We start from the raw sequence: 15,105 nt of genomic DNA, 5'->3' as shown, positions 1-15,105 counted from the left end.
TATTCTACTTTTAAATGATCTTTGACACATCAGTCATCAAATAAATTGCTTAGTAAAGGCACGAAATATTAAATAAAAACTTTAATAATGCAGATGAAAATTGTTGACGATTTATCTGCAGTGCCCTTTATGCTGTGTTTCAGCAGCGCCCTCTTCCGGCGCGGGTCAAAACATAAAGTGGATCTCCATGACAACCACCTGCGCGCGATACACACACACACACATAGACGTACTGTATACATTTATATAATCCTCACAGTGTTTTCTTAAAATACATCTACTGTAGACCATCGTATAAAACATGTCCCGTACTCAGGCTGAAAGTGTTATTAAAAACATTATCCGTGAGATCGCGCAAACATGTCTGAGCAGAGGACAAACCCTGAGTGAAACTCTTATTGCATTCATGGTGAGTGATAGAAGAAAAACCTTTATTATTATACAATATATAGATCATTATACAAATATTTACTTGTACTGTTCAGGTTAAAGCTGTTGTTTTAGACCCCAGGAATCATTTTAACGAGGACAGGACTCTTACAAAACAAGACGTACAAAAACTCATCGAGGTAAACATGCAATGAATCATACTGACATATTTTAATCGTTTTAAAGAACTATAGTTTATAAATATGAGCTGGTGTATATCAGTGTTTTTATGATATATTAGTTAAATGTTTTGTTACAGTATGTCTACTAGAGACATTGAGAATATTTTGTGTGTTTTTCTTAGCTTTGTGTTGATAGACTGATGGATGAAGAGAGTCCAGCTCTACACACCATTAAGATGCAAGTTTACTTTGATATGAACTACACATCTAGACGTAAGTGACAGACATGGCCGGACTTACCATTGGGCTTGATTGGGCTTGAGCCCAGGGGCCCCGGCCAATAGGGGCCTCCGTGCTGGCTTGCGTTCGTTTGATTTGTTCAGTCGTTTTCATTTATTATTTTTACAGCCTATTGGTTGGTGCGGAATTGTTTGGTGCTGCATTTAATTCGTTAATATATATATGTCAGTCATCTTGGTGCTGAATATCACGCCCTGCGTTTACTGCTTTTGAAACCCATAGATGCTAGTATAATAGCGAATACGCGAAATGAGAGTCATAAATAAGCTTTACAGATAACGAGAAAGAGCAACGCGAAAATGAAGCGCTCCGTATGAAAGATTACTAGAGTAGGCTATGGTCTTGTAACTCTGTTTTTTCTTGTTTGTTTGTAATCTAACGTGATACGCAGCAGGTATACGCAGTATATCCACTAGTAATGGTCAAGGATTTCCGTATACCCATTTAAAAAAGCGTGAAAATACTTAACAGTGTGTGACAAACCCTTGACACTTTCATTCATAAATTGACATCTGAATCACTCACCATTCGCATGCTCAACTTGCTACTTTGGCGGGTTGAACCTCATATACAGTCCGCTATTTGATATTTGGTACATTTAACTTCATGCGGCACTGCGCGATCCGATCATTATATGAAATCAAATTATCACGGCGCAAAAGTGATTGTAAAGCAGACGGGTGTATTCACGTGGTTCAACAACAGCCAAAAAATTACATCAGAGTACCGCGAGAGCTCACACGGAGAAGTCTGCTTTCTAATCGCTCTCGCGGTACTTCGACATCATCACCAAGCGGTCTGCGTAGCGCCAAATGAAATACAATCTGCTCGAAGTCTGCAGCTCACACGACCCTGTAACCAAACAGTTTCTGTGGAAAAGTGAACGAGTGGAGCAGGGCTACGAAACATAACAAAATCCGGAGAGTTAACAACGCACATATGATTATGTCGACATTTAAATCATCAGTCCAGTTTATTACTTCATCTGGAGGTGAGGATTCACTTAATCATGGCCATGTTGATGTCCTGATGCTTTTTGATATAATCCACTAGCTAGCTAGACTAACTTTCCTGTAGTTTCTCTTTCAGCATGTTTGCTAACAGAATCACAGTTTAAACTTCTTAAAAGTGTTCATTTTTATATCTACGTTCAAAGTATTAATGTATTACGTTTATATCAGACGCAAAATGAATTAATGATCATCTTCTCCACTTTGGTTTTTGGTGTCTAATATTACATGATGGTCTTGTCATAATTATTAAATTACATCCTAAAATATTTTCTTTTCACTGCACCACTTAGGCTATATGCACAATATACGCTTGTTGATTATGTTTATAACATTATATGGTGTGTAATAAGGTGAATGTTAATCAAAACATATCATTCTCTTCTTAAGCTAAGTCTAACATAATGATTTTAAATGTTGTTATGGGGTATTTTTTAATGTGCATGATTAATTTGGATTTGTGACATCCCTAAAATACATGATTTAATTTTAGAATGGGCTTATGTTCTGCTTTAGAGATATAGGGGCAGTTTCCTAGTCAGGTTTTATCCTAGTCCAAGACTAAAATGCATGTTTGATCTGTCTTAATTTAAACACATTTTGCACTGATATATCTTAACATATATCATTGCCATTGTTTTGTCTCAAGACGCACACCAGTGATGTTTTTGTAAGGTTTGTTTGTAAAAACTACTTGAATGCCCTAATATAACCTAGCAATGGGCCTAGTGCTAGATTAATCTAAACCCTGTCGGGAAACTTCCCTAAAATGTAGTTCTATGATATATTTTTTATTTTAGGTTGTTTACTGTATGTGCACTCTCAGAAGATAATTTACACAAACTGTCACTGGGGTGGTACCCTTTCAAATAGTACACCTTTGTACCTAAAGAGTGCATATAATGGGTAAAAATTTACCTATATCTGTACCTAAATGGTAAATATTAGGACCCATTTAAAGGGTACCGTCCCAGTGACAGCTTTTGTACCTTTTGTTCTGATAATGTAGGGCCCAAAATTTATTCAAGCCCAGGGGCCTCCACCCTGTTAAGTCCTGCCCTGGTGACAGATAAAACACATTAAAGACAAAAGAGAGATGATGTGAATGTGTTTGAACACATGTATACCTGAGGTTTAATGTCAAATAAATCACAACAAGTTTATTATGTGTTGTTGACTGACTACTGACTGACACACTGTCTCTTTACACATGTATGCATGTAACACGCTGTAACAGTCGAGTTTCCCAAAATACTAATTAAAAGTGACAACTTGGTGTAAACTGGATTTTAAAATTTAAAATAATTTGTGTAGTGTCATCTAATGTGTTCAGGTTGATTCCTATGGAGGACCACAAGAGTCATGCAAAATGTAATAAAGAACTTCAATATTTAATAACTACCTGGACAATAAAAATAGCAATTAATAGATTTGTTTAAAAATTCATTAATTAATCTATAAATAAATAGACAAAGTTATAAAAAAATCATTATGTAAGATTTTATTAGGCAATAAAAAGTGAGATTATAAAAATAACGTAGAAATGAAATATTAATCCATTAATAAATAGTAAAACAACATAAAATACTCAATAAGTTCATCATTTTAAATTGCATTTATAAATTCTATATATAATTAAATAATGGAATTTCAAAATGTATTTCAAAAAGCGATTTAAAAAGAGAAATAAATAACTGGATTTATAAATTGAATTACAAATACAGGTTTAAATTAGGCATTTAAAAGGGCATTTCCGTTTAACTTTTCTGTTTTCATTTTCCCAATGATTCTCCTTATTCTTTTCGCTATTGGATTTGCTTTTCGTTTTAGCCTCTCTATTTAGCTTTTCCGTGACTCTTTGGGTCCTTGCAAATGGTCAAATGAGAAATGCAAATTAGCTATGGCCAGGTGGATGTAACAAGCTCGCTGATTGGCTCTGATTGTACATCATGCGCAGATTTATAGATCTCAGATGAGGACCCAAAGAGTCACGGAAAAGCTAAATAGAGAGGCTAAAACGAAAAGCAAATCCAATAGCGAAAAGAATAAGGAGAACCAACGGGGAAATGAAAACAGAAAAGTCAAACGGAAATGCCCTTTTAAATGCCTAATTTAAACCTGTATTTGTAATTCAATTTATAAATCCAGTTATTTATTTCTCTTTTTAAATCGCTTTTTGAAATACAATTTGAAATTCCATTATTTAATTAAGAATTTATAAATGCAATTTAAAATGATGAACTTATTGAGTATTTTATGTTGTTTTTATAAATTGTTATATTAATTTGAATTATTTATTAATGGATTAATATTTCATTTCTATGTTATTTTTATAATCTCATTTTTTATTGCCTAATAAAATGTTACATAATGATTTTTTTTGTAACTTTGTCTATTTATTTATAGATTAATTAATGAATTTTTAAACAAATCTATTAATTGCTATTTTTATTGTCCAGGTAGTTATTAAAAATTGAAGTTCTTTATTACATTTTGCATGACTCTTGTGGTCCTCCATAGATTCCATCATGTTTTAATTTGAACAAAACAAATGAATTTAGATGTTACTTACCACATGAATTCTCATATTACTCACAAAACATTTTTACAGTGCGTTATTGAATGTGAATTTATGTTGACAGGTGAGTTTGCAGATGTCCAGGCGAAGGCCTTGCAATCGCATCTGCAGTGGCTGAGCAGAGACATCACAGACACAAGAGCGAAGAGCAGAGATGAACTGCAGGGTCTGTATGGGAAGATAGTCCGTTACATAATACAGAGCTCAAACCTGGGCTCACATACAGACACAGAGAGTGACACAGTGAGAGAGACCACGGGTAAGAGATCTCAATACTCAAACTTATAAAGTAGATCAACTGATGTCTTCATTTCAAAATAGTCAAATATCAGCTGATATATAGTAAGTGGGTGCTAAATCGATCATGAGCCCCATTCACTTTCATAAGATGAAAAAGAATACTATGGAAGTGAATGGGGCTAATGAACGATTTTGTTTACAAACATTCCTCAAAATATATTCCTTCATGTTCATAAGAGTGAGTGAGTAAATAACGTGAGAATTTTCATTTTTGGGTGAACTATCCCTTTAAATAGGACCTTTCAAATAGTACATGCTGTGAAGTTTTGTGCTAATCTGTAGAGGGGTCAGTGACAAAAACGGTTTGGCAAGTTAAGAAATTCATAAATCTTTTTGAAAAACTTGTTTTAAAAGCATGCATGAGGTTTATTTCAATGCAAAAAGTGCATTTATGTAGATTTTGTGCAATAAAAAATTACATACGCACCATTTTTATGAAAGTTAAGACCTGAAACTGTCAAAATGGTGTAACCGCCAATTGCGCTAAAGAATGAGAAATATTAAATATTTTATCCACCTTGATGGCATGTAAGCGTAGTCATCAAAACAAGTTTTTAAGAAATATCATTTTATTAGTATTTTTAAATGTAAATATTAATTCATTTTGTAATATTTGTAAAAATGTATTTAAAAAAATAATATTACACAAAACTAGATGATTATTTTTTATTCCACATTTTGTAATAAATATATTTATGTTTTCATTTAAAAAAAATACTAGTTACACCAATTGACACAGACCGGTTACACCACATTGACATTTCTGCAATTATCCCGCAAATATTCTTTCAAAATGATATAAAACCAGAAATTTTAGACTTGGCCCTCAAAAAGAGATGTATGCAATGTTTTTTATTTTAACCCTTTTACATTTAATTGAACCATACGGACACAAAATAATTAACGTCACGTCAATGACCCAGAGATGGGTGAGCCATAGGGCGATATTGAAGGAAATATGCGATAGCATGCTAAATAATGCAATGCTCGATATGCAATGCGATATTTCTTTTTTTTATAATTATGCGAGTCATGGATTACATGGAAGTCACCATTTTGTGCCGTCATGTTTTTACGGTAACCCTAAAGGACAAACTACTTTACAGACGACTGTGGCACCTACCATAGCTATAATTCTGGATGCTTGTACATATGTCATAAGTACATCTCTTATGTTTATAACAAACCAAACAGTTTGAAAATCGGTAGAAAATTGAGCAAGTTATGGTTATTTAAAAAGTACATGCACCATTAAATCAATGTTACGAGAGAGCGAGCTGACTGTGACAAGATGGCCGCCAGGTGCAGACGTCGACCTCCATTGGCCAGCAGCGTGAATGAGACATCTAGCCTTTATTGTGTATATCTATGGGGTGAGCTGTGGACTGAGCTGTTGGTTGTAATTTGCAATCTCACCCCTAGATGCCACTAACAATCTACACACTGGACCTTTAATAAATGCATTTACATAACATCCTTACATTATACAAATACAGTGTTAAAATAAAATAAATGATGTCCTTTACTGTAAATAGAAAACAAAAAAAATGAATTAGACCAGCAAATGTTTACATGGTTTATGATAGTTCTGAGTTAGTGCTGGTCCACTAACATACAGACGGTAGCTATGCTGTTTATCAGCCAAAATGACTAACAAAGCTGGTTGACCAGGTAAGCAACTCTTACTAGTAAAACTAGTTTAAAAGTCTGATAGGGGACACCAGGGGTCATTTCTATTGTATGTTCCCAGGGCTCAATGTTGACTTTGTGAAGATATTAGATGGTCACAGTGGTACATCTAGGTTTTGATGGGTCTGTATGGTTTCAGCCGCTCTACAGAGTGTGTTTCCACAGTCAGAGCTCAGCACCTTCATGTCTTTACTGAAACAAGACAAAGAACAGCAGCTAAAGGAACTCACACTGATCGTGAGCGGCATACGACTCTTCAACAAGAACAACGGCAGAGGAGGAGAGGCCATTCCCAGCGGTACACCGGCTCAAATCTAATTTCTCTTTACTCTATTTATATTTGCTATCACTTTATTTTGAGGTTTTTCTTATTTCCATATTCTCTAGATAACAGAATGTACGTCAACGACATTTCATTAGAGTATTAGTAGTGCTTAAAGAAACACGCCCACATTTTGGGAATTTAGCTTATTCACCGTATCCCCCAGAGTTAGATAAGTCCATACATATCTTTCTCATCTCCGTGCGTGCTGTAACTCTGTCTGACGCAGCCCCCGCTAGCTTAGCTTAGCACAAAGACTGGAAGTGAATGGCTCCAGCTAGCAAACTATTCCTAATAAGTGACAAAATAACGTGAACATTTTCCTATTTATGTGTTGTGATTTGTATACTCACACCGCGTACAAATAACAAGGCGGAGTGATTTGCACAACTCTAACTTTTTTGATAAGTAGCATGTACATGCATTAATGGGAACATGTATCCGTCTGCAGCGCCGGTCATCCTGAATGAGACTTTGCCAGTCACGGTCAAAGACATTGAGGATGAGCTGGCTGGATCTCAGCAGTTGGCGTGGAGGTACACAGCCCTGGTTGAGAAGATCATTGACCAGGACACAGACAGCCCTGTCCAGCCACATCTCCTCAAACAGGCTCTTTATAACACACGGCAACATGAAGGGTTCCTCAAACTCATACTGGTGGGTTATGTGAATCAACACATGGACTTGTGAAGAAAAGCGACCTTTAGGTCCTCTTGCAGTAGATAAACCTCTGATGAGAAATGAGTGACATATTAGACGACGTAACTGGAAAATCAAACTCACTTGCATTTAGTGAAGGTCAGATTATTGGAATAACAAGCAAGAAATACTCACATATTTGGCCAAATTCTTATCTTTAAACAACAAGTGAAGGGTAATCACATTATCTCCATATTACAGATCAGGTTATTTACTGTATATTTTTGCTCACCATCTGTAGTGGGAGATCATTCAATGCCTAATTAAGTGTGCTTGCAAAAGCACACTTATTGTTCTTCTTAAGTTTTATTATTATTTTTCCCGGGTAGATTTTTTTGGCCAGCCCTAGCGACTAGACCGTTTGACACAGAGACACCGTTCAAACTTTAAAATGTTCGGGCAGTACCGGTGTAAGTTGCTTGAGAAGATGACGTCACAGATCCATGTCGTTCTTCCGCCATATTGGATAGAACAGAAAACCTTAAAAAAGTTTCACAGGTCACACATTTTCTCCAAACTTCACGAAATTTGACGTACATGATCCTTGGACCAAGCCTCACAAAAGTTACTAGAAGGATTTTTGATTTTCGGAAGCGTTTGCCCGTCACAGCCCAAACTAAATGTGCGTCGACGCCGCCAAAACAGGAAGTAGTTTATATCTCAGGAACGGTTTAACGTATTGAAACCAAACTTTGTACATGAACTTGGGTCTCCAATGTGAGGATGCACAACATCAAAAGAAAAAACAATTTCCTAAAATTTTACGCCGCCAAACAGGAAGTAGTTTATATCTCAGGAACGCTTTTACGTATTGAAACCAAACTTTGTACATGAACTTAGGACTCCAATGTGAGGATGCACAAACTAAATCGGCGGCACCAGAGCAAGCACACTTTTGCAGTTCGTCCCGAAATGCATTTTCTAGTTTTACATCTGTGCATCAAAGTAACACTGGCTGTGATGGTGATAGCTTATACGATTTCCAGACATCAACTGGTCTAAGCTGGTTTAGATACTGCAATGTTATGATCCAGGTTTTCCAGCAGGATCAGATTCAGGAAATGTTTCAGAAAAGCTGTAGTAGTAATTTTGTGATGATGTTTTCATCAGGCTGACCTGATTCTGTGTGCGAGAGAAGTGACACGTCTCCAGTCTGATTTGACCTCCAGAATGAAGCTTGTCCAGGACGTGGTGCAATCTATGGCTGCAGTGCCCACATTACAAGTGTTTGTATGTGATCTGATCTCACTCCACAACACACCCCTTCCGATCTCACTCCACAATACACCTCTCTCACTCCACTACATACCCCTCCTGATTTCACTCCACAACACACCTCTCTTACTCCTCAACACACCCCTCTCGATCTCACTCCACCACACACCCCTCTCGATCTCACTCCACCACACACCCCTCTCGATCTCACTCCACAACACACCCCTCCTGATCTCACTCCACAACCCACCCCTCCCGATTACACTGCACAACACACCCCTCCCGATCTCACTCCACAACACACCTCTCTAACTCCTCAACACACCCCTCTCGATTTCACTACACAACACACCCCTCTCGATCTCACTCCACAACACACCCCTCCCGATTACACTCCACAACACAGCCCTCTCCATCTCACTCCACAACACACCTCTCTCACTCCTCAACACACCCCTCTCGATTTTACTCCACAACACACCCCTCCCGATCTCACTCCACAACACACCTCTCTCACTCCTCAACACACCCCTCTCGATTTTACTCCACAACACACCCCTCCCGATCTCACTCCACAACACACCTCTCTCACTCCTCAACACACCCCTCTCGATTTTACTCCACAACACACCCCTCCCGATCTCACTCCACAACACACCTCTCTAACTCCTCAACACACCCCTCTCGATTTCACTACACAACACACCCCTCTCGATCTCACTCCACAACACACCCCTCCCGATTACACTCCACAACACACCCCTCCCGATCTCACTCCACAACACACCTCTCTCACTCCTCAACACACCCCTCTCGATTTTACTCCACAACACACCCCTCCCGATCTCACTCCACAACACACCTCTCTCACTCCTCAACACACCCCTCTCGATTTTACTCCACAACACACCCCTCCCGATCTCACTTCACAACACACCCCTCTCGATCTCACTCCACAACACACCCCTCCCGATTACACTCCACAACACACCCCTCCCGATCTCACTCCACAACACACCTCTCTCACTCCACAACACACCCCTCTCGATCTCACTCCACAACACACCCCTCTCGATCTCACTCCACAACACACCTCTCTCACTCCACAACACACCCCTCTCGATTTTACTCCACAACACACCCCTCCCGATCTCACTCCACAACACACCTCTCTCACTCCACAACACACCCCTCTCGATCTCACTCCACAACACACCCCTCTCGATCTCACTCCACAACACACCCCTCCCGATCTCACTCCACAACACACCTCTCTCACTCCACAACACACCCCTCTCGATTTTACTCCACAACACACCCCTCCCGATCTCACTCCACAACACACCCCTCCCGATGTCACTCCACAACACACCCCTCCCGATCTCACAACACAAGACACCCCTACTGATCTCACTCCACAAAACACCTCTCTCGATCTTACTCCACAACACACCTCTCTCGATCTCACTCCACAACAAACCCCTCTCGATCTCACTCCACAACACAGCCCTCTCGATCTCACTCCACAACACACCCCTCCCGATCTCACTCCACAACCCACCCCTCCCGATTACACTCCACAACACACCCCTCCCGATCTCACAACACAAGACACCCCTACTGATCTCACTCCACAAAACACCTCTCTCGATCTCAATCCACAACACACCTCTCTCGATCTCACTCCACAACACACCCCTACCGATCTCACTTCTCAACACACCCCTCCCTATCTCACTCCACAACACACCTCTCTCACTCCTCAACACACCCCTCTCGATCTCACTCCACAACACACCCCTCTCGATCTCACTCCACAACACACCCCTCTTGATCTCACTCCACAACACCCCCCTCCTGATTTCACTCCACAACACACCCCTCTCAATCCACTCCACAACACACCCCTCCCGATTTCACTCCACAACACACCCCTCCCGATCTCACTCCACAACACTCCTCTCTCACTCCTCAACACACCCCTTTCGACTTCACTCCACAACAAACCCCTCCCGATCTCACTCCACAACCCACCCCTCCCGATCTCACTCCACAACACACCCCTCTCGATCTCACTCCACAACACTCATCTCTCACTCCTCAACACACCCCTCCCGATCTCACTCCACAACCCACCCCTCCCGATTACACTCCACAACACACCCCTCCCGATCTCACTCCACAACACACCCCTCCCGATGTCACTCCACAACACACCCCTCCCGATCTCACAACACAAGACACCCCTCCCGATCTCACTCCACAACAAATGCAATGATGAAGAAATGTAACTACTGAAATGGTCAATGACAAGCTTAGAAAAATCATAACCAGATAATGATCTAAAACAGTGGTTCTCAGCTCCAGTCCTCGGGACCCACTGCTCTGCACATTTTGGATGTCTCTCATATCTGACACATTCAGTTCAGTTCATGGAATCTATCCTAATGAGCTGATGATCTGAATCAGGTGTGTTAAATAAAGGAGACATGCACAATATGCAGAGCAGTGGGTCCCGAGGACTGGAGTTGAGAACCACTGATCTAAAACACACTTTTACTATATTCTCAAAAATATATAAACATAATAATGGCAATTTGTAAATTGTGTCACTTGTTTTTAGCCTCATTTCATAGCTTTGGCTCAACTCTGGGCGGGGCTTGTGGGAGAGATGATGTTACTGCGCATGCTGACGAATGTGGTGTCAGGTCTGAGGCCCTTTCTATCAGCACAATCTCTGCTGAGCCCAGCTCAGCTGGAGCGACTGCTGGAGGGACAGCAGGTGTCATCAGATATGGAGAGATGCTCTGTGACAGCAGGTATTCACAGACATACTGCTGTCCACTACTGAAACCAAAACCCCAAATTTCAAAAAGAAGCTGCAAGTGGTGTTTATTATATATATTACATTATTCAAGTTGTTTTATTTTAGATTTTTATTTTATTATTTTCACTTTTTTATAGTAATACAAGAGAAGATAATCTATCAGTTTCTCTTCAATCTAATTTAGTTTATTTGTAATTCATACTTTAGTATTTGGGTTTTGATTAGTAAAGCCTGTATTAAGACTATCCTCATTTCAGAGCGTGTGGTGGTGTCAGAGATGAGCAGGTGTGAGTGGATTTTTCCGGACACTGCAGTGAACTTTGAAGATCTTCCTCTGCAGTATAAAGGTGTTTGTGGCTGGACCCTTGTAAAGAAGAAGGGCCTGTTAGTGCCAGGTACAGATAATAACTATTCTCCATAATCTGAGAATGAAGCAGTACAGTTGTCATTTTACCTTTAGGAAGTTCCTCAGAAAATCAGGCTTGTTTGAAACATCTCTACAGTTAAATGCCTTACTTCATATATAATATTGTGATGATTATCTCTTCTTCTAAGGTAATCCACACATTGGGGTTCTGAAGTACAGGGAGAAGTTTTACGCCTTTAGCTCCAGGAGTGCCGCATATGAGTTTGCCTCTAGAGCAGATGAATATATAACAGCTGTGGCAGAGATCGCAAAGACGTCAGCTGAACTGATACAGCTACTTCAACTCCATCAAGAGTTTGCCTGTGTAACACCATACTCTGAGGTAAACCACAGACCTTAAGGCCTGTTCAAACTGCAACGTTAACTATAACGATAACTTTATTAGGTTCCACAACACCGGAGGATAACTTTATGCTAATTCGCTCGCGAGAAAGAGTTTTAACGATTTAAAAATTTTATTTTTTATAGTAATCATTATAATGTGAACGGCCCTTTTTTTAATGTTAATCAAACCACAGACAAAGAAATATTTTCCTTGTCTTGACTAAATATCTTTTGTAACTTTAATAAGTATTAATCCAATTTACACAGTAACGACTATGCAGTATTATCTGAGATTAAAAATGTCTTGATATTTTGTTTAATCACTTGTAAATATAATGTCATATATGTTATTAAAAGACATATTTATATTTAATTTTTGTGTAATATTAAGACCGGCCAATCAGAATCCAGCATTCCTTTCCAGAATCAAGTTAATGAGTTGTGTTGACCTCTCAGATGCAGTCAGGACAGAAGCTGCTGGTAAAACCCATCCTTAAAAGTGACAGCAGCACACAAACTGAGATCCATCCACTGGAAACAAACATCATGAAATCCTATGAGTGGAATGAATGGGAACTAAGGAGAAAAGCCATCAAACTGGTGAGTTTGGAGTTACATTAAAGCAATATCACTGGAGTAGGAGTCTGATAGTGCTTTATATATCAGCACAGCGGTGATTATTTCAAAGGCACAAGGCTGCAGGCTGAAATAGAGACATATAACATGACTACCAGAGCGATATTAGGTTTATACAACAGTTCAATGGCACAAGCATGTAGATAAATCAAAAACAACAACAGAGTGTCTTTAAAATACTTCTTTTGTGAGGTCTGTTTTGTTTACAAAGTACCAAAGTCAAGTCCAGGTGTAGGATAAACATCAGGCTGACACTCAGTTCTTGTCATAGAGTCAAATACAATACTTAATAGCACTGAACACTGTTTAGAATGAGTACTTTGGAACACAGGACAATTTCTAGAAAAATTTACATGGGGAGTTAATTAATGTGGGGCGCTGTGGAGCTCAGAAGGTCAGAGGCAGCCACTGCCCTTCTCAGCTGGATTATTACATACAGTGCCAACTGAGCCGTGCACTCAATTTCCAAACATATTCATCTCACTTTATGACTTAACATAGTCTAGAAACTCTAGAAACATATAGAAACATATAAAAAGATATTAGACACATTTAATTAGGTTTATATAGAGTTCTATATTTTTAGTTGGATTCATATTTTTATGGGGCACCGCCTCACCCACCTCTGAAGAGTCTTTAGTTTTTTCAGATTTATAAAAGACAGATCAGCTGTACCGATGTTTCTGGAAAAAAAACACAAGCTCCTGGAGGCGTACCGCGGGAGGAGCGAATCACAAGCAAGCAACATACACAAAACATGATCCCACTATCTCTGGATAACTTAATTCGCTACATGTTCATGTCATTTACATTATATGCTCTTACGTGCCAATTACAAACAAAACACAGGCATTTGATTCAGTTTTACTTACCGCCTGCGACTCGTGACCTGGTTGGGATCGCCCCATTTCAACGACATCCAGCGTTAAACAAACACACACGAACAGCTCCACTGCTACCGCGCATAAACAAACTATATCCATTGTTTCCATAATGCTGGGTTCATTGGGAAGCTGCACAAGCTTAAATTTCACTCACTATTCCGGATAAAATGCCGATATAAGGACTTCCACTGTACCCACACTGAAATTGCCCATAACAAAATAAAGCAAGTTTGTTATGTATGAAACTTTCATGTTCAAAAAAAGGTGTCAGAAACTTGTATGAATCCTGGTGAAGTGCATTCGGCCAAGAAATTAGCATTTAGCAGGAGGATTAATATTACATGTTTCAATTGGAAATAGTTGAAAACATACGCCGGCCACCGGCATAAAAGCTTTGGTGTGCATGCCCCCTAAGTTTTTTGTTCTGCTGCACACAAATGAAGATGCCCCAAACAGACCTGAATGCTGATTCACTGCTGATTTCTTTTTTCCTACTATGGAAGTCAATAGTGCCCCACATATGCTAGGTTACAAACATTTGTCAAAATATCTTCCTTTGTATTCAGCAGAACAAAGACATTTATACCAACACGAGGTTAAGTAAATAATATAATTTTTTATTTTTCAGTGAACTATCCTTTTGAGGGTGTGTTGCATACCTGTCCTATACAGTATATAGTTTTAAAAAAGTCATAAACAAGTACATTTACAAGAGTTATAGATAAAATCATCAAGTACAGAACATGAAAAGGGGAGAAAATCTATTAAATCCAGACTATAGATGATATTTATCATATCTACACACACAGGCACATGTGAAGTCATTTAATCAAACCATGTTATTGTGTCTTAGGCAAATCTACGAAATAAAGTGACACGCTCAATACAGACTGATCTGAGTCACATGAGACGGCAAAACAGCACACAGACGTTCCTACTTAAACACGCCAGCAGTCAGACGAAGAAAGAGGGAGAGAGTAATGTACCAAAACCTCAGATCTATCTGACTGGACTGAGAGGAGGGACAGGACACGTCACAAACATGATTAAAGTTGATTTAACTAGAACTGTTAATGAATAAAGTAAACAAAACCCAGACTTGAAATTATCAAATTATTCTTACTATTCTTCTTACTCTAGTTGTCTTCAGCATTTTAAATAAAAATATATTGGTAAAATACATGGTTTATTATGATCATCATAATGAATGGCACGGGGTACCAATATATTAGGCTAACACATAGAGCACATTTACACAACACGTGTTCTTAAATGTTTACTGCAAGAGCGATGAGTTTTGTTGGGAAATGTGATTTATTATTTACTCTTACTTAACCAAAAGA

At 39.0% G+C, this 15,105-nt stretch overlaps 1 protein-coding gene across 1 annotated transcript; it reads left to right on the top strand.

Moving 5' to 3' along the window:
- The first annotated feature begins 215 nt into the window (after positions 1–215).
- On the top strand, positions 216–15,105 carry cfap206 (cilia and flagella associated protein 206). The gene is made up of 12 exons (XM_065257433.1): positions 216–409; positions 486–569; positions 734–824; positions 4,504–4,698; positions 6,568–6,726; positions 7,202–7,407; positions 8,560–8,679; positions 11,288–11,483; positions 11,749–11,886; positions 12,047–12,240; positions 12,699–12,842; positions 14,616–15,105. Exons 1-12 carry the CDS (start codon positions 302–304, stop codon positions 14,841–14,843), a joined length of 1,863 nt encoding a protein of 620 aa, XP_065113505.1. The 5' UTR covers positions 216–301; the 3' UTR covers positions 14,844–15,105.

This window comes from Paramisgurnus dabryanus, chromosome 12 (assembly GCF_030506205.2).
Source record: "Paramisgurnus dabryanus chromosome 12, PD_genome_1.1, whole genome shotgun sequence".
Lineage (NCBI taxonomy): Eukaryota > Metazoa > Chordata > Actinopteri > Cypriniformes > Cobitidae > Paramisgurnus > Paramisgurnus dabryanus.
This window is presented reverse-complemented; position numbering and strand designations above follow the sequence as displayed.

Coding starts and splice junctions, on each gene's coding strand:
- cfap206 (XM_065257433.1), top strand. CDS start 302: ATGTCCCGTACTCAGGCTGAAAGTGTTATTAAAAACATTATCCGTGAG. Junction 410..485: donor AAACTCTTATTGCATTCATG/GTGAGTGATAGA, acceptor TGTACTGTTCAG/GTTAAAGCTGTTGTTTTAGA. Junction 11,484..11,748: donor GAGATGCTCTGTGACAGCAG/GTATTCACAGAC, acceptor TCCTCATTTCAG/AGCGTGTGGTGGTGTCAGAG.